General features: G+C 44.0%; 1 protein-coding gene across 1 annotated transcript; it reads right to left on the bottom strand.

Moving 5' to 3' along the window:
- Positions 1-9,645: 9,645 nt before the first annotated feature.
- On the bottom strand, positions 9,646-18,443 carry LOC123406407. Its single transcript, XM_045099910.1, has 3 exons — positions 18,311-18,443; positions 17,184-17,267; positions 9,646-9,906 (listed from the first exon to the last, which is right to left on the bottom strand). Exon 3 carries the CDS (start codon positions 9,895-9,897, stop codon positions 9,646-9,648), a length of 252 nt encoding a protein of 83 aa, XP_044955845.1. The 5' UTR covers positions 9,898-9,906; positions 17,184-17,267; positions 18,311-18,443.
- Between the last annotated feature and the right edge of the window lie 2,353 nt (positions 18,444-20,796).

A 20,796-nucleotide genomic window follows, 5' to 3' on the forward strand; every position in this document is an offset into this window, starting at 1 on the left:
AACACAGTGGATACTAGGGATCAAACCGTATCAAACTTAACTCGATTACATGATCTATCTCATACAATCCCACCACTGTCGAGAAAGCCTATAGAGGAATTCACTCACTCCAGGTGGTGACGATCATGCTAGTTTTGTTGGAGAAGGGTTGGTGATGATGACAACGATAAATCCCCCTCTCTAGAGCCCCAAACGGACTCCAGATCAGCCCTCTTGAGGAAGAACAAGATGTGGCGGTGGCTTCATCTCGTAGAACGCGATGAAAACTTCTCTCCTATTTTTTCGGAGAATATGAATTGATAGGACTGAAATTAGGGTCAGAGGATCCTCGAGGGCCCCACAACCATCAGGGCGCGGCATGGGGGCGCCCTGTTGGCCTGTGCCCCCCTGGCACTTCCCCTACGATAGGTCTTCGATCCATACATCCTTATAAATTAGAAAAAAAAATTAAATGAAAAGTTTCGTCCAATTCTAAGAACTTTTATTCCTTAAGGAAAATAACATCAAGGTAGTTCTGCGGAAAACAGCGTCACTCCAGGTTAGTTTCATTCAAATCATGCAAACTAGAGGCCAAAATCAAAGCAAAAGTGTTTGGAAACGTAGATACGTTGGAGATGTGTCAACGCCCCCAAGCTTAACACATTGCTTGTACTCAAGCAGTACAGTTGATAATCTTAAAGTGGTAAAGAAAACTTTTACAAACACTTTTGTTCTTGTTATTTTATACATGCTTAGCTAGTGTTCAAGTTTTCACCATAAATAATAAATAATCACATCCATGATGATAATTTAAGAATCATATCCAATCGTGGCAATACATAGCCAACTAGTAAGTAATAATAAGATAACTCACATGCCAACAATTTGTCAATACAATCACGATATAATATGGTGACATGGTATCTCGCTAGCCCTTTCTCAAACCGCAAAACATAAATGTAGAGCACCTCCGAGATTCAAGCAATGACTAAATATTATAATTCAAAATAGAAAAGATCCTAGTCATATTCATAACCAATGTTTACTAGACTCAATGCATAAAAATGACAATAGTGCTCTCTGGGCGGGTGATTTTAGTAATATGGTGATGACTCATCATAAAAAAGATAAATAGACACGCCCTTTGCAGAGGGAAGCATTAATTTGGAGCGGTGCGAGAGCTCAAATTTTAAAGCAGAGTAGGAACAGAATTTGAGCAGCGTTCTTTACTGTCAATATCACGACAAAGGTTTGAGTATCTTCCATGTTAAACTCATTATAGGAGGTTCCCAAAAGGAATTGTAAAGGTTTACTACCATCCACCATCCATACACAACCACGGCTAGCCGAATTCACGCGTACCCTCCAACATATCTTCTTGCCCAATGAGTTCTATATTTATTTAGTTTAGGTTAATCAGCAATGGGCACACTTATTACCAATCTCCCTCGTGCAATGATGGCGAATAAACACCTGTCTTGAGAGTAACTTACTTAGCATAGAAGATATCAGTTGCCCCATCGCTCCATGAGCGGTGCGAGTGCACAAAATAGAAGTTTATTTGAAAGTTTTTAGAGGTGGCACATGCAAATCTGCCTGGAATGACAGGGTAATACCGCATATAGGTAGGTGGGGTCGACTCATGTGGAATAGCTTGATTTTAAGGATTTTGGATGCACAAGAAGCATTCCCGCTTAGTACAGGTGAAGGCTGGAAATAGGTTGGGAAGACCAGCTAGAGAGAAACAACGGTCATGAACATGCATTCAAAATAATTAACATTGAACATTGGCATGAGTAGGATATGAGCACTCTAAATTTAAACATCATGAAGGCTGCATTGGTTTTGAATCAACTACATGGTTGCACAAGGGCCAAGTCAAACCACTTGAATTACTCAGAGGGAAATACCATACTACCATATCACATCATAACCATTTTAATACATGTTGACACACAAGGTAAATCATTATCAACTCGTAGCTATTTAAGCATGGCATGAAAATATATGATCTCTAATTGTCATCACAAACATGTTCACTCATGATATACTAAATCAAGATCGAACGAGACAACATATTTACAAAAACAAAAAACAAGAAGAGTTCATACCTGTTTCCTTTGCCACAATCACTTCCTCAAATATCGTCATTATTGCATTTCACTTGCACAACCGAACGATGTGATAATAATAAAAGTGCAAGGGTGTCATGGACTAAGCTGGAATCTGCGAGGCATTTTTAAACAAAGGAGAAGACATGGTAATATTGGATCTTTGTTAGGTGAACAACAAAGCATGTTGGAGACACTCAACATTTTCATCGTGGTCTTCTCCTTTTATAACTCAACAAACAGGAAAATAAATTCAGAGAAACATGCTGAAATATTTTTGGATTTTTTTGTTTTCTTGAGCAAGAAGAATACGCTACGGGAAAACAAGAACGAGAAAAACTATTTACACGGGAAAGGTCCCAACAAGCAAGAGGAAAACTTTTTGGGTTTTCTTTTAATACTACAATTAATTGAACAGGAAAGAAAAAACAAAAGGAAGCGAGAAATATTTTTGGATTTTCTAAAGTTTTTCAACCACATAAGAAGAAAGTGGAAAAATGAAGCTAACATGCATGTACAATGAAAAAGGATGAACACCGACAATTTGTATGAAGTGTGTGAACATGAATGTAATGTCGGTGAGAAATACATACCCCCCCCCCCCCAAACTTAGGCTTTTTCCTAGATTAGTAATCACCATTGATAGTAGCCGTCGGGTCTAGGAAAGTATTTCTGCTATGGCACCTGAGAATCCCACTCCCGGGCCTCGGCCTTCGCAGCAGCTAACTCGTTACACTATGCAATTACGTCCTCTGCCATGATGGTGTTTCCGTTCCTGGCATGGAAATAAAACAATGACGATGTAGGCAACACAATAATATTGCGAGTAACCTCACTAAATACTAAGTTTTAATGAATGCCTTGTGGTATATCAGTTGCATGAGTGAAATGATGTTCTATCATAGATTGGTGGTCGTGATAGACCCGGGGCAATAAATAATCAGTGAGGCATATAGCAACTTCAAAATCTTATCCACGCGTGTGGTGTAAATACCACCATGAATCATGCCTCTAGTTCTGTTAAGATGCAAGCAGCGCACAACAAGAGCTCCTAAGTTGTAAGTGTTATCACTATAAAGTGCACGAAGCAAAATAGAAAGGGTCGGGGCACTAAGACCACCACCCTGCTCCATAGCAGTTATGCATTTTCCTATGAACAGAGAAAAATAATGCATAGAAAGAAAATGCAGACTGGTGGCTCTGGCATTCGATACTCCCCTAGTTTCCCCCATAGTTAAGGTGAAGAGGAAATACTCAAATTCCTAAGGATGAGGATCACACACTTCCCCATCAGAGGGAAGCAAGCATATTTCACAAAATCGGTCTAGATGCAATTCATAAGTTGTTGCATATAAATTAAAACATACGATGGGAGCATCACGAGTGTTTATGAAATAAAAGCTTTGAACGAAGGAATTAGTTAGGAGATAGTGTTGGTCACACTCATCTGCGAGGAAGTTGGTCAACCTAGGTTTCACAACATACTGCATGAATTCCTCAATAAAACCAGCTTCACTCATGAAGGGTGTATGAGGCCATTCACATGTCCTAACCTCCGTGTTGCGAGAAATGTTGATGTCGTTATCAGGAGTCCTCCCTATAACTTTCTTAGGACTCCGACTTGAAGATTCCTTCCTTGAGGAACATATCCTTAATAAATTCATTTTCCACCACACAATTTCTGAAATTTTTTGACAACAAAAATTATGTCAATAAAACTTTGCAAGATTGATAGCAACTACTCGAATGGGTACTTAGGGGCTATATCAAGCATTCATGCTACTAGAAACTCAAAGATTTTAACATGCAAGCTTATATTCTATAGCACCAAGTGAAGAAATTTAAGAAAAATATAAACTGCTAAAGAAAAAAAACTAATTGGAGGGATGGAGGAGTCACATACCACGGAGCAATTCCCTCAAAACAGTTTTGCAAATGGAGTCTCGAGCAAAGAGATCGAAAATTTCAGTTTCCAGGGGAAGAACACGGGAAAGAGAGTGCTAGAATTTTTTTATCCAGGTAGGACATGATGTGAGCTAAAGGGATAAAGCCGGGGGGGATGTGGGCCGCACAAGCCATGTGGACGTGATCTAGGGGCGCCCCGTTGGCTTGTGGCCCACAGGTGCACCTCCGTGATGCACTTTTTACTCCAAAAATTCTAATTTATTCCAAAACAATCATGTTAAAATTTGGTGGCAATATGAGAATTTTTATTTTTGGGTCATTTTTCTAATGCATGGAAAACTCATAAAACAAGAAGTCCATGGCATTTTATCTTTATGCAGCTGAAGGAACAATGAATAAACAAGGGGTACAGAGAGACGTGAAAACTAAATTCATCAAACTCATGTCTTTTGAAGAGGATCCATTAATAAGGTTGATCAAGTCTTATTAATAACTGATTCCAATTAACATGAAACCGAAGAACTTTCGTATGATACTAGGTTACCTCAATGGGGATTTGCATATCCCCAACAACATGATTATAGTTTTTTTTCTTGGCAGTAGGTAGAGGAATTTCAAAGTACTTGATGATGATCGTGGCACAAGGCTCATAACATTAATATTATTTACCAAAATTTGCTTCTTTGGAAAATGCACGGTATGTTGCTTGTCATCGACATTGAAGGTAACCTTGCGTTTTTTTGCAAACAATAACAACCCTTACAGTATTTAAAAAGGGTCTACCAAGAATGATCGACATATTGTTGTCCTCAGGCATATCAAGAGTAACAAAGCATGTTAAGATAGTAATATTTGCAACCACAACAGGAACATCCTCGCAAATTCCAATATGTAGAACAATGGATTATTCAGCCATTTGCAAAGATATCTCACTTGGTGTAAGAATATTCAATTCAAGTCTTTTATAGAGGGAGAAAGGCATAACACTAACACCGGCTCCTAGATCACATCAAGCAGTTTTGACATAATTTCTCTTAATAGAGCAAGGTATAATGGGGATACAAGGATCACCCAACTTCTTAGGTACTCCGCCATCAAAAGAATAATTAGCAAGCATGGTGGTAATTTCAGTTTCGGGTATCCTTCTTTTATTGGTAATAATATCCTTCATATACTTCGAATACACAGACATTTTCAATATATCAGTCAAGCGAGTATGCAAATAGACACGTCTAATCATTTCAGTAAAGCGTTCAAAATCTTCATCATCCCTACGTTTGGAAGACTTTTGAGGGAATGGCAAAGGTTTTTGAACCCATGGTTCTCTTTCCTTACCATGTTTTCTAGCAAGGAAGTCTCTCTTATCATACATTTATTCTTAGGAGGTGGGTTATCAAGACCCTCAACAGGTTCTATTTCTATTCATTGTCATGTTCTTTATTACTACCTCATAACCCACAAGTATATGGGATCGCAATAGTTTTCGAGGGTAGAGTATTCAACCCAAATTTATAGATTCGACACAAGAGGAGGCAAAGAACATTTGCAGGTATTAGGAGCTGAGTTGTCAATTCAACCACACTTGGAGATTTAGTATCTGCAACACAGTGATCAGTAGCACAGTGATATGATAGTTTTGACAGGAGTGGTAATGGTAGCAATAATAACGGTAATACTGATAGTAGTTTTCTAGCAGCTGTAACAATAGTAGCAACAGTAGTTACTTAGCAAGAACAATATGTGGAAAACTCATAGGCACTAGATTGGTGATACTGATGGATGATATTCATCATGTATTCATCATAACAATGGGCGACACAGAACTAGCTCCCGTTCATCGTTATACTTTAGGCATGTATTCCATAAATAGTCATACGTGCTTATGGAAAAGAACTTGCATGACATCTTTTATCCTATCCTCCTATGGCAGCGGGGTCCATAAGTAAAATAAGGGATATTAAGGCCTCCTGTAAATAGAGAACCGTAACAAAGCATTTACACATAGTGAATACATGAACTCCTCATACTACGGTAATCACCCGAAAGAATCCCAATTGTTGTCACTTTGGGGTATGCGGATCCTAACACGTAGTAGGTGCATATAACTTGCAAGATCGGATCAAGAACATAGATATAATGGTGAAAACATAAACGGTCCATATATGAAATAATGACACTCGGGCCCTAGTGACAAGCATTAAGCATGCCAAAGTCATAGTAACATCAATCTCCAAACATAGTGGGTACTAGGGATCAAGCCGTAACAGAACTAACTCGATTACATGATGAATCTCATCCAACTCATCACCAAACAGTGAGCCTACGAAGTAATTGCTCACTCCCGGTGGGAAGCATCATGGAATTGGCGATGAAGGAGGGTTGCTGATGACGAAGACCGAAGATTCCCCTCTCCACAGCCCCAAACGGACTTTAGATTCGGCCTCCTTATGAATAACAGGAGGTGGAAGCAACTCCGTATCATGAAACGGATGAAACTTCTTCTCCTATTTTTTCTCCAAAAATAGGAATTTATAGTGCAGGAGTTTGAGTCACCGGAGCCCCGAGGGCCCCACTACCCACCACGACACGCTAGGAGGGAGTGGTGCACCCTGGTGCCTAGTGGGCGCCTGCCCCCCCCTCTAGTTGGTCTTGTTTGCAGTATTTTTCTTTTATTTCATAAAAAATCTCGAGAAAAGTTTCGTCCAATTATGAGAACTTTTATTTCTGCACAAAAACAACAGATGGTAGTTATGCTGAAAATACCGTCAGTCCGGGTTAGTTTCATTCAAATCATGCAAATTAGAGTCCAAAACAAGAGAAAACGTGTTTGGAAAAGTAGATACTGATGAGGACATGACTACCTTTGATATTATCAAAATCATTGCATATGCGTATTTATTTGAGGTGATTTCTGATAAAACTCATGCAATAATTTATTTATGTTATCCGGAACAAAAAATACTTCACCTGTTTTTATTTTATGCCTAAATGCAGAATGATTGAACACTTGTATGAATCACATGTGATGACAATGGAAGAGGAAATGGTTGGATGCTCTTCAAGAGATCCTCTCATGTCAAAGGAAATAATTAGTTGTTGTTCAATAAGTTCTTCCACGTCACTTTTAGCAAAGAGAAGGTAGAGTCCAAGTCTTTCACGTTTTGGACTCAGATTCGGACTGCACAAACATACCTGTACCAAAACGCCTTCAACTTTTTTATCCAGACTCTAAATTGCGTGATTCTTTTTGGCGTGCAGATTAGATTTTACTGGCTTTCAGGCCCAATTGGAATCACCTTAAAATTCGTCCGGGGCCTGGAGATATCGACCAAACAAATTGACGTTGCACCAGAATCCGAGTCAAACAACAAGTCCAAACATGTTGCACCACCTCCACTTGGGCCTATAGGCCTTGTACGACCTAGGGTTAGTTTTAGGCTGTCTTTGGATGTCCTCCCACCTCCTTGGCCGCCACCCCTTGCTCCTATATAAGTAGATCAACCTAGTAGCTTTTTGCTTGGGATTTGCTTATTTAAAAGTTAGACATTGCAACTTCGTGTATTTCGTTTGTGTCCAACGACCAGACTAAGACCGCTTTCGGATCCCCACCCTTATCAATACTTCATCTATATTCTCAATATTCGGATTGCAATACTATATTCTTGCTTGTTCTTCGATTGCTTGCAGGAATAGACCTTCGTGGGCAGGTTGATCGTGCTCTTGCGTGGTCAATAACCTCTTGGAGTTGGTTTAGCGATTGGTAAGGCGCAACATCGTGCACGTTTGTAGTCGGATCGTCAAAGTCGTCTCCACCAAATAGATAGTTATCATCTCACCGAAAGATCGGGACACCCTCGCCTCTATCAAGTGGTATCAGTTTTCAGGTTGCTCGGTGAGAATTTCCAGTTATCCCTAGCTTAGGTTTATTTTTCTTACCTATTACCCCAGAAAAAACCAGAAAAAATAGTTAGATATAGTCATGCTTTTTCCAAGCCAGTCTGAGCCTTTGCAATTTTGTTTTTAGTGCTTGTACAGTTGAATTATCGGTTGCATCATCGTGTCAAGTTGTTGGTCTTAGCGTCTCGTCTTTTAGAGTTTCGAGTTCTGTTCACAAGTTGTCACGCCGTCGCCGCACCATCCTCATCACTGCTGCGATATACCACCATCACGCCGCCGTCATCCCTTACGTTGTCGCCCACCACCATCCATCAATATTCACCACGTGCTTCAATTGTTCGTTGTTATTATCATACTTGAGGTCATTCGCATCTCTGCTTGATCCAATCTGCATCTTAATTGGTTGTTCGAGACAAGAGAAAAAAAGTGAGAGCAAAAAAAAAGAGAGAAAAAAAGTGAGAGAAAAATAGAGAGAAAAAAAAGTGAGAGAAAAAAAAGAGAGAAGAGAAAAAATATATAAATTTCGGATCTATCTAGAGTCAATCTCGTATGTGAATTCGCATTGAAAACTCTTTTGTGCACTGTTCAGTAAAACAGGTGTATCTTCCGCATACGATGTCCGTTTTGGCTCCGCAAGTACTCAAATTCGAGCTATCGACCAGCCGCATCTGAATAGTTGATCAAGCTTGTTCATTATTGTCACCTTCAAATCGGCTTCTAAATAGGACTTTTTGCCCTCCGAACGTCAGGAACACAGTTTGTCAATATTTTTCAGGTCTGTTCCCGAATCTTTTGACTCCTCATACGATCTCAGAATTGAGTGATTCTTTTTGCATTCGAAAGCTTGAGTCAGTAGAATTCTTGAGAAAAAATATCAGAAATTTCACATAATATTTTCAAGAGGAAATTCTAGAGATAGTTTTGGTTTATCCTGCTTGGGGTCATTTATCATCACTATCTTTACTGCCATTGTGATCTTCACTTATATCTTCCTATCCAGAGCTATTTCACATCATCCATTGCTGCTATTTGTGCTTTGATGTGACTCCATTAGTGTTCTAGGCTCGCGTCTCTAGTACGGTATAGCCTAGGACCAGTACAGTACCGTCATTTAGCGTTTATTCAGCATTGCATCCACTACTAAAAAAAGGGTTGTTAGTGGCACACCTGTTTTGGCTATTAATGGCGCACTATAGGTGCGCCACTATTATCACGCCACTACTAATAAATAGTAATGACGCACGCCTGGTGCGCCACTGTTAATCTACATAACAGTAGCGCACCACCTGGTGCGCCATTACTATCCCAGACACTAATGGCGCACCACCTGGTGCGCCATTACTATCCCAGACACTAATGGCGCACGCTTGGTACGCCACTGTTAATCTACATAACAGTGGCGCACCACCTGGTGCGCCATTACTATCCCAGACACTAATGGCGCACCACCTGGTGCGCCATTACTATCCCAGACACTAATGGCGCACCACCTGGTGCCCCACTAAAGTGCAATTTGGTGCGCCACTACTATGAATATTAGGATTTTTTTGTTGCTTTTCTGATATTTACACACGATGCAAAATACATTATAGCACAGAATATAAACAACAGATTTATCGAATACAATAAAAGATTAGTCTCCGAATACAATTCATCATATTAGTCTCCGAATTCAAAATAATGAACAAAGTTAGAACATTACAAGTCTCGAGACCGCGAGTAGCGAGTTTGTCTTCACATTACAAGTCGATATCTAAACTACCATTACATTGAAGAGGGTTGCGGTCACAATGAGCATCATTGCGATGAAACTGATCTTTATCCGGTTCCTCCTCCGCTCCCTCCTCTCTCTCGCTAGATAGCGCGCACATCTAGCTTCGGCCTTCGCCCTAGTGGAGTACCCTTTGTAACTGTTACCGCTGAAACGGTGAACCTGTCTCCGACACTCCTCCCAGTCGTCGTAGACTCCGGGAACCTCACCCTTGTACACGACATATGACGGCATCTCTATGCACTAGACAAACAAAATGTTAGTAGCAATTAACAGATAATATATAAGCAATATATAAGTATGAAACAAAAGGAAGAGAAAAGCAACACATTAATAGCACGATTCATGGTCCTACTAATAAACAGCATCAACTACATATAAGTTGAACGACTGTCGAAACTAAAGAGACATACAAGTTCATTACAACATGAGCTAATCGATATTTCAGAACTACATAGCATCACTACTTTCGACTCGACTCAGGGACGGGAGCGTGGATGAAGCCGCCATCTTTCATGATGGTCATGAATGTGGAGTCGTTGTCAGCCTGCATTTGTAGCGTTGTGTCAATTTCACTGTTGGACGGTTGACAATTGAGGTAGAACTGCCCCCATCTAGGAAGGACATCTTGATAGATGATTTCCGCAAACTCCGACTGGATGCGAAATAATTCTTGTCTGATGTCCTCGTCCTGGATTGCTGACAAGCGTGCGGCCCATTCTTTGAGATCATTTGGTAGCATACGGTGATGCTGGTCCCGTACGCTTGCCCGCATGTGATGGAGGGCGTAGTACGCATCCTTCTGACTGCCAGGCGGCTGCTTGATGCACGGGATCGTCGTTACATGGGTGAACACGTGCTTGCCGTACCTACAAATCGGCCTCCTGAAGGTGCCTCCAGAATTGGCATAGCCGGGGAGGGCATCATCAAGAACTTTCTTGATATTTGTGTAGTCTTTCTTCGACTGACGGTCCGAGTCGAAATACGTGGCCATGGAATATTTCGGGCTTAAGAGGATGAGTGTGCAATGTGTGTCACTGCACAAAACACGGAATGTTAGAAAAAAAAAAGAACGGTCGAAATCTAAGAAATCATATGTTACGGGGCGATGAGGGGATGACTTACTCAGAAAAGTAAGGCACGAGGAAGTTATCCTTATCTGCGTTCGCCAGAATGACGCCTTCGAGGTATGAACTCGCGACTTGCCGGTCCCCAGCGCTGCCCAAGATCTTGGCACGCATGTAGAAGGGGTCGACTATCACTATGTCCGGGGTCTTTTCTCTAATGATCCGCATCTCCATACTGAGCGAAAATAGCCGAATGAAGGTGTAGTGCAGCGGATAAAGGTTAAGCATAGCGAAGATGTCATCAAACCGTAGGACGATCATACGCCCGATGGTGCTATCAACAACGCCCTTTCCCTCTGGAACCTTGACCACGAAAACCGGGTATGTCATATCATTCTCAGAAAGACGCCACTTCTCCATATAAAGAACAACGTCATGTAGACTCCGCATAGCACCGGTTGGAGCATTGAGCAGATTAGTCGGTAGCATCGGCCTACCCGCCACATGCACCCTCCTCGAGATATCCTTAGATATTGGTGGCCCGTCCTGAGCACGGATCGTACTCGTTGTGGCTAGCTCGCACCATTGTTATTTTTTCTTTTCCGTCCCTTCTGCTTCTTCTGTTGTAATGGGATCGAGTTCTGCTCAGAGACCACCTTCTTGAGTGTGTTGCGGCTGATAATATTTCGCACCTCGGCTATTTGAGTCTCGGTGAAGGCGACAGCTGGAGGCGTCTCCTGAGAACTGAACAGACGACGCCTGTTGCAATTGGGTTTCTCCGTGGTACCAGCTAGATTGCCATCGTCTTTTGCACGGTTGGGTTCTTGACAAGGAGGCCCTAACAATTCATCACCGTACCCATGTTCGTTGATATACTTATCGATGTTGGAAAATGTACCATCGTCGTCGTCCGGATCCTATGCCATATGCATGTCCGGATCAGCTGACGGCGGTAGCGTTGCGGCGGTCTTGCCATGGCTTGGCGCCGACATGACTGGCGGTGTTGTCTATGGGGTGGTGTCCCCCGCCCCCAAACGAATCTGGCTCTTCGGCGAAAGCATGGACCAGTTTAAGTAGGCGCTGAGGGTCATCACATCATCTTCGTCGGCCCCACGGGGTCGATACGGAGGTAACAAGTCATCGCAGCCCCGTAGCACCCAAACCAGTTGAACCCTATACACGGTGGGTGGCATCAGATTACCATGGAATACACGGTTGCCCGGTTCAACAAATTTGTCCTTGGCGACATCGATCAACTCGCCGTCCACGAAGTGCAGGAGAGTGCATGGAACGTTGGCGGCGCCCTGCGAAAACATGTAGGGCGTCAGGGATGCCCAATCAAAGGCAAGGAGATGAAGTCATCGGCCGAGGCTTAGTTACCGTGATGGCGTCGAGCTCCGCTAATGTCGAGGCACCTCCAACGACGGGCATGCAAGTGACGGAGGGGCCACTTGCTGCCGAGGTGCCGGTCGGCGTATTCTTCCCACACAGTGGTGCATTAAGCTCCAATACCGGCGCCGACGCCGGAGGCACCTGCAATGCCGCCTCCGCCGAAGACGCCGATGCCGACGCGTTGTGTGAGTTGCTGCCCATGAAGCTGGGAATCGGGGGCGGCCCCTGTTGGCCGCCCGCAATCCACCCCCGCAGCCCCTCAAGCAAGGAAGGCATGATGGCGGTGATCGTCGCTCCTAGTTGGTCTCGCACTTGCTCTTGGACTATCTCCGGAATCCACGCCACTTGTGCCTTGAGTTCTTTAACCTCGCGCTCCTGGCTTTCCGAGCTGGTCTTTCTCTCCTTTCGCCCAGCCTTATAGTATTCTGACCATTTCGTGGACAAGCCTTCGCCGGCCACACGACCAGCTGACGACGGCTTACTGAACTTATCCTTGTGTTTCATTACGTTCAACACCCTATTTAAAGTGGTGTCCCAAGGGACAGACGGGGAGCTCTGATACCCCGTGCTACTGCTTTCGGTTTCCTACGGTAGGAACATGAACCATTTAGAAATTTGGCTTCATTAATTAGATTGCAACCATATGGAGCTAATTACGTGGGAGTGTATTCCTTACCAGACCACGCACAAGCTCCTTCACCTTCGCATCCGTGGTAAGCTCCTTTGTTACCGGGTCCACCTTGTACCGGGCCCTGACATAGTTCCTGGTCTGCTTTTCATGGTAATTATCGAAGAGGGGCGGTAGGCCTTGCTCGGCACGCTCCGCATCCTGCTTGTCCCATTTAGGTTCCGCCACTCTGTAACCGAGTTTGTGGACCCCTAAGCTCATGTCCCGCATATCTTTCCCCCACTGACTTGATTCCGCGGATGCGTTGCTCTTGCACTTGATCTTGAACTCCAGGTAGTCAGCTTCGCTGATCGAAGGATTTGTCTCCTTGATCTTCTCATAACTATCACCTTTTAGAATCCTTCTCTTCACCGAGGCTCTCCAAGTAACCAGGGCCGTGCTCATCTTCGTGAGGGCGGCATGCTACTTCTCAAACAACAGCGCCAGAATTTGTCATGTTGACGGAGACTTGCTTGCGTTGGTTTTTTTTCCCTTAAAGAGGAAAGGGTGATGCAGCACAGGAGCAGTGAGTATTTCCCTGAGTTTAAGAACCAAGGTATCAATCCAGTAGGAGAATCTCGTCAAGTCCAGAGTACCTGCGCAAACACAAAAGAGCTTGGACGTAACGCAATAAAGGGGTTGTCAATCCCTTCAAGATTGTTTGCAAAGTGAGATCTAAAGGCGGAAAGTGCAACGAAGTAAAAGTGTAAGGCTGAAAATATGGTGTGGAGTAGACCCGGGGGCCATAGTGTTCACTAGAGGCTTCTCTCAAAATAGAAAGTATTACGGTGGGTGAACAAATTACTGTCGAGCAATTGATAGAACCGCGCAAAGGCATGACGATATCTAAGGCAATGATCATACATATAGGCATCACGTCCGAGACAAGTAGACCGATACTTTCTGCATCTACTACTATTACTCCACACATCGGCCGCTATCCAGCATGCATCTAGTGTATTGAGTTCATGACGAACAGAGTAACGCCTTAAGCAAGATGACATGATGTAGATGGATAATCTCAAACCAATGATGAAAACCCCATCTTTTTACCCTTGATGGCAACAACACGATGCATGCCTCGCTGCCCCTTCTATCACTAGGTGAAGTCACCGCACGGTATGAACCCAAAACCAAGCACTTCTCCCCTTGCAAGAATCATAGATCTAGTTGGCCAAACAAAACCCACAACTCTAAGAGAATTACAAGGATATGAAATCATGCATAAGAGAGATCAGAAGAAACTCAAATAAGATTCATAGATAATCTAATAATAAATCCACAATGCATCGGATCTCGACAAACACACCGCAAAAGAAGATTACATCGGATAGATCTCCATGAAGATTATGGAGAATTTTGTATTGAAGATCCAAAAGAGAGAAGAAGCCATCTAGCTACTAGCTATGGACCCGTAGGTCTATGGTGAACTACTCACGCATCATCGGAGATGTCATGGTGTTGATGAAGAAGCCCTTCTTGTCCGAATCCCCCCTCCGGCAGGGCACCAGAACGTGCCCCAGATGGGATCTTGTGGAGACAGAAGCTTGCGGCGGCGGAAAAGTACTTTCGATGGTCTCTTGATTTTTTATGGAATTTTTGGGAATATATAGGCGCAAAACCTAGGGCAACGGAGCCTCAGTGAGCCCAAAAGCCAGGGGGCCGCGCCCCCCCTGGCCGCGCCGTGAGGGCTTGTGGGGTCCCTGGTGGCCCCCTGCCCTGATTCTCCGGCTCTCCGATCTTTTTCTGTTCCGAAAAAATCTTTTTGGCAGTTTCATTCCGTTTCGACTCCGTTCAAAATCCTCCTCTAAAAGGGGTCAAAAACATCAAGAAAACAAGAACTGGCACTTGGCACTGAGTTAATAAGTTAGTCCTAAAAAATATATAGAAGGCATACAAAACATCCAAAGTTTGACAAGATAATAGCATGAAACCATCAAAAATTATAGATACGTTGGAGACGTATCACGACACTGTTCACTTTATTCCCTAATAGGCGTGTGTTTGCGACGTTACCGGGGAACTTGTATCGTTCGTGCATCTTCGTGAAGAGGAGGTTGCGCAAATTCCTCGGTCATGATGCCTTAGGTTCTCGGTGTTGATCGAGACGGTGCTCCGGAGAATGCACCCGAGTTGTCCCGCGTACCCACCGACTAATTCTTTGGGCGTCGTTGGATGCCCACTGGAGGACACTTCAGTAAATTCCTCCTTGACGGGGTCGAGCACGTTCGGGCGCCGGTCCTTCCGTTGCTTCTTCGGTTGGCTGCCATCTATGCGTTCACTGCCATCATCAATGGTGTCATCCCCGACGCCACTAGGGGTTGTGTAGTCGGGATCAGTGTCTTCCACGGCGTCCTCATAGCGGTGAGGTTCTACCTCCAGCTCCTGGGACAGCTCCTAGAATGGCTTGCCCGAACCGCCAGCCTCATCGTTGTTGGCCATGTTCGCTCTAAATAGGAAAAAAGGCTACTAGAGTTATTGGATGAGTTCAGTGTAGTATCTATTCTTCTCAAATTTAGAGGAAAACTGAGAATAAAACATGCAAATTGATATGATGAAGATGAAGATTTGGAAGCAGAGCTTAGGTTAGAGAAGATGCGGAGATTAACATATTGAAGAATTACTCGCCCCGCCTCGGAATATGAGTCTCAGTTTGATCTTTATTTCTTGATTTATAAAATATTCTTACATTGCTTGACTGGCAACTGATAATACCATCACGCCTCGACATCGGACTTGACCCCTAAGATATGATCCAAAGGATATGGGTCATGTGCCATGTGCTAGTGCTGCCAAGTAGCCATCACAAATCCACCGTCCACCTAGATTTTTCCCCGCTTTAAGGTCTTATATGCTAGCTTGAAGTAGTAGGAATTAACTAACGATCTTTATTTGCCTACCCTAGATCAATTTTTTTAGCTTTTCATTGTACTGTCATGCTAATGGTTCTTCTAGGCCTTCACTACTGTGTTTTCAGAAGCTCGACAGGTGGAGCAAAAAGATGGTGGCAGGTGAGTGAAAGCATGTAACCAGTGCACTGAGCTATTCTGCGTGTCCTGCCATCCTAGAATAATTTACTATACTATATGTAATCCGAATGATACCTAATTTACATATTTTTTCAAAGCATAAAGACAAGAAACACCACACCACTCTCTCTAGAAAAAAATAGCTAGGGCCCTCATGCATGATGACAAACCCGACCCTCTGTAATTATATAAGTACTATGTATGTATTGGGTTGTTCTTGGGCAATTGATACTACTAGCTGAAGCTACTACTCGCTGTAGTTATATATGTATGCATTGGGATTATGGGATGCTATATGCTAGATGGAATCATATCAAATGAAGAGAAACAAATAAATCTTTGTCTAGTAGAAGGGGGATCGTAGTACCTAGCGATACAAATTGATTGGGGATTTGTTGGGAATTAACAAGATCTTCTCCTCTGTCGGAAGATCTAAAGATTGTATTATGGGGAAGGTGTGTCATCATCATGTAATTTAGCAAGAGGAAATGAGAAGCAAGGACAGAGGACTTGGGAGGCGAGAGGAGAAGATGAGGGAAGGGGAAGGTTTCAAAAGCACGTACAGGGTGCAGTAAAGCTAGCTCCTTGTTCATTCCTGGCCTCCTGGGCTGATTGTTTCAGCTTTTTTTGGTGATGGAATGGGCCCTATAGACTAATATATCTAGCCATATGCATAATTGGGTCGGAGCCCCAAAAATTTGGGGACCCTGTGCGGTGGCACCTGCTGCAATTGCGCAGAGGTATGGCCCTGTGTGGCGGGGCGGCAAGCAGTGGATTAGCTAGACATTGAAAAACTGCCACTCTTAAGGGAATTTGTTTGATACATATTTTTGTCAAAGCATAAAGACAAGAAACATCCTAGAAAAAGGACTAGTCCTTGCCCACAACCTACGGTCAGTTTTTTTAGCTTTTTTAGGTTTCTAAAATAAGAAGTCCTCAACTAAAAATATTTTTCTAAAAGTCTAGTAATCAAGTCTTAATTAGTAGACTTTGCTTCGGTTGAGAATCGGGCACCTTCTAGGTCAAGAAAATTGGGCATGACCATTGCTAATTTTCTTGACCTAGAAGTACCCCATTCTCAACCGAAACGGAAATTAATCAACGTTTCAGGAGAAAGGGATAACCTTCAGAAGCCATGCTAAACAGCTTGACATAAATCCAATTCCAGCTATCAAACTTCTTTATCTATTCAACACTTAACATATTCAGCTAGCAGTCTCTACAAATGGCCGACATGTAGGTAGTTTAACCGGATCGACCAGGAGTAACTCCAATTTCAATCAGATGAAACGAAATGGACCGACACTCGTATAGTCATACTCATATGCAATGCACCTGGGTGATGATAATAATGTTTCTTTCTACCTGGGTGTTGACGCGGCGTGGGTGGGCGTGCTGGTGAGGGCGGAAGCAGAGCGGGGCCGACAGCCGCGACCACCACCATTTCTTCTGCAGAGCAAAGCAAACAGAACAACTGTCAGTCAGTGACTTGTTTTATGTTGTTTATGTACTCACAATAAGTACGACCGCAATATGTCGCATTAGAATCCTCCCATTTTAAAAAGTTTATGCTTATGTGACTGAGAGTAATTGTTCACTTTGTCAAGTCATTTCAACTTCCCTTACAAATAGCCTTAGTAATGTCTTTGTTCCTATGATTGCAAGAAACTATTAAACTAGAACAAGAACCCAAGAGATAACATGGCCAAGACTTACCAAAGTGGAGACATCTTGTAGAGCAATTAAATTATACAATAAGTCGATTATCTATGTGTAGTCCCCTGCCAGGGCACTCCATTTACGGTGGAAAATCATCTATTTGTGACCCATAGAGCACCATCGTGCGTACTGGTGGTCTCTCAATCGGCTGGCTAGTAAGACGTATGCTTATCCCGATTATTGCTTCCTTTTCTTTGAGCCTTGTGTTGCCTCCACCGATGGTTGTTAATACAACAGTGTATTGCGCATAATTAATTTACACGGTGAAAAATATTAGTCTACAATGGAGAAGTGTAGATGCTTCTCGTGGATTTGTGACTTTCAGCCATGATGGCAAAAAGACTTTTATTTCTGGTAACTCAGTAGGAAAATGACTACAAAGACATTATATTTCCCTAGACCTCATAATCCTACTCAAACTTCGCATTCCATTTGGTGTACAACTTAAACAGATGCATATCATGTACAAGATGGAACGAGCGAGTGGTCAGACTATTGACATTGCGTTTATACAAAGATCGGGCTGCTTGGTCCCTCGTTTTATATACACGATGATATACCGCACTTTATTGCAAGAACTGTACTTGTACCACATGTGGGGAGGGGATAACACGGAGCAGCGGGTAAGAGCCCAACATATAGCAGCATACTAATAAATCATATGTTTCTAGGGTTCTAGGGTTTGTGCGCGAACGAACGGCGGATGAGATCAGAGAAGAGGGCGGGATCCGGGCTGGCGAAGAGGAGAGAAGTGCTCTCCGGAGGACGCTCACCTCGAGTCGCTGTTGTCGCGGCCGGCGTCGCGCGGAGCTCGCCCTCGGTGGTGCGTGAGGGCAGAGAAGTGGGGGGATGCGGTCGGGGACAAGCAGGAAGCAGGGGCGCCCGGGCCTTGTTCGCCGTCGCCGGCGGTCGCCGCGGCCGTCGCCTGGAAGGGCGGGACGGGCGGGGCGGGGGCGGAGGATGGGGCATACGGCGGAGTGGGAGAGACGCCTAATGACATCGATCTAGAGATGCTCGCAAAGTCGCAAGAGACCAGTGGGGCCTGATGAACACTGCTCTACCAAACGGACAGGGATCGCGCGGGAAATCGGTCATTAGATGAAGGATGGACACAGGACCGGTCCATACATTTCTTAGGCCTTGGGGCGAGACAACAAAATGGGGCCCTTGTAGGCAAATAAAAATTTAAAATTTGTCGTAATTCAAAAGCAATTCAGTAATCAGTGCATAGTATAGATCAATGGTCTTTGAATAGGGACAATGAAATACACGCGACATAGTATAGATCAATGGTCTTTGTACAGGGACAATATCACATTGTGCAAAGATTTAGAATTAGATGACATGGTTGAAATCAAGTGACATGAAATAACAGTCATCAAAGATTGAGCTTGCCACTGACACACACGCGGCCGACACGTCGGGATTCGATCTTAGCTATCTTTTCACAATGATCTTCTTGCCCTTCTTTCTCGCGGTTGAATAATTTAGCCCCGGAACCCCTTGAATTCTTCTCTTGAACGGACGTCCTTTAGGTAGGGTGGTCCTGCTTCTTCTTGTGGTGTGTGCTACTTCATCGTCGTCGTCATATTCCATCTTCGGGTCGCCGTACTTGTCTCTCCTCACGACAACACGATTAGGCTTTGACTCCATTGGCGACTCCATCCATTCCGATGATGTTCCTTTTGCCTCTACTCACGACAACACGACTAGGCTTTGACGGGTCGGTAATGAAGAAGCATTGGTCCACTTGGCAAGAAAGTACCCATGGCTCATTTTTCGCCGTGATGTTTGCGCCCACGGTCTTGGATTTGGCTTCGTGTATAACCATGGTGGTGAAATACCGGTCTTCTTTTAGGACGCTCTTGGCCCATCTGACACGGAACATCGGGACCTTCTCTCCAGCGTAGTTCAGCTCGCATATCTTCTCGATCCTTCCGTAGTATCTGTCCTTGTCGTTACCGGTGTAGGATTCCATCATTACCCCGGAGTTCTGATAATCGCTCTTCATGTCCTTTTCCTCGGTGTAGAATGTGTAGGCATTGATATCGTAGGCCTCATCGGTCATCAGGTTGTGCTCGGCGCCCTGTGACAAGGCCAATATGAGTTTTTCTTCTGCGGAAAAATCCTCATGTAAAGGGTACGACAGAAGCTTGTTCTTGAACCAACGCGTGAAACATGAGTTGTGCTCTTTGATTATATCTCGGTCCATCCTCTGTTGTCCTTGGTCATTGTACGTCTTCTCAATAAAGGTTTTGTGCTCTACCACCCAAGGATCGACCACGTCTATGTGTTGTAGCGCGACTAGGTTTGCTCTTTCAAAGTTGGCGAGTTGACCCTTGAAGTCGACATGCATTTCGCAGCGACCCTCGTGGTGACCCCATCAAGTGAGCCTGCCGAGGTGCCTGTTGACGGGTAGACCAACGGGGTTCTGGATGCCTAGATAATTCGTGTAGAAGGAGATGCACTCTTCGGTTAGAAAGCCATGGGCTGTGCTTCCATCTGGACGTGCCCTATTGCGAACGTATCCTTTGATGACACCATTCATCCTTTCGAACGGCATCATGCTGTGCAGGAACGTCGGCCCGAGTTGGATGGTATCCTCCACGATATGGACCAGCAGATGCACCATAACGTCGAATAATGCAGGCAGGAAGTACATCTCAAGCTCGCATAGTATCACCACGATCTCTTCCTGTAGCCTTCTGAGTTGCCTCACGCCAACCGACTTCCGAGAGATGACGTCAAAAAAGTTGCATAGGCCAAATAGCGTTTCACGAACGTGCGCGTCCATGATCCCACGGATTGCAACTCGAAGTATCTGCGTCATCAACACGTGACAGTGGTGAGACTTCATCCCGCTGAAATTCTGCTTCGCTGAGTCTAGGTATATGCTTATCTTCCCCGCGTAACTGTAAGGAAGTTTTACTCCTAGGAGGCAGGTGAAAAACTGATCAATCTCCTTCTGACTTAGAGTGAAGCACACGGGAGGGCAGTCATATTCGATCTTCTTGGCCTTTTTGCCTTTGCGACGACTTTCCGTGTCCTTCGCCTCATCATCATCGTCATCATCATTAGGGCGTTTTGCGTGAAGCTCCTCCTGATGCCCATTGATTGCAAGTCTGCCCTTGGTTTCGGCCCATCTTTGGTCCTCTCTGGCATGTTGAGCAGGGTACCAAGAAGACTCTCGCACATGATCTTCATGATATGCACGATATCATGGCTGTCAGGCACATGGAGGATCTTCCAGTACGGCAAG

The sequence above is a fragment of the Hordeum vulgare genome, chromosome 1H (assembly GCF_904849725.1).
Source record: "Hordeum vulgare subsp. vulgare chromosome 1H, MorexV3_pseudomolecules_assembly, whole genome shotgun sequence".
Lineage (NCBI taxonomy): Eukaryota > Viridiplantae > Streptophyta > Magnoliopsida > Poales > Poaceae > Hordeum > Hordeum vulgare.

What these genes read in the sequence shown, in the direction of transcription:
- LOC123406407 (XM_045099910.1), bottom strand. Translation starts at nt 9,897, where the DNA reads ATGCCGTCATATGTCGTGTACAAGGGTGAGGTTCCCGGAGTCTACGAC.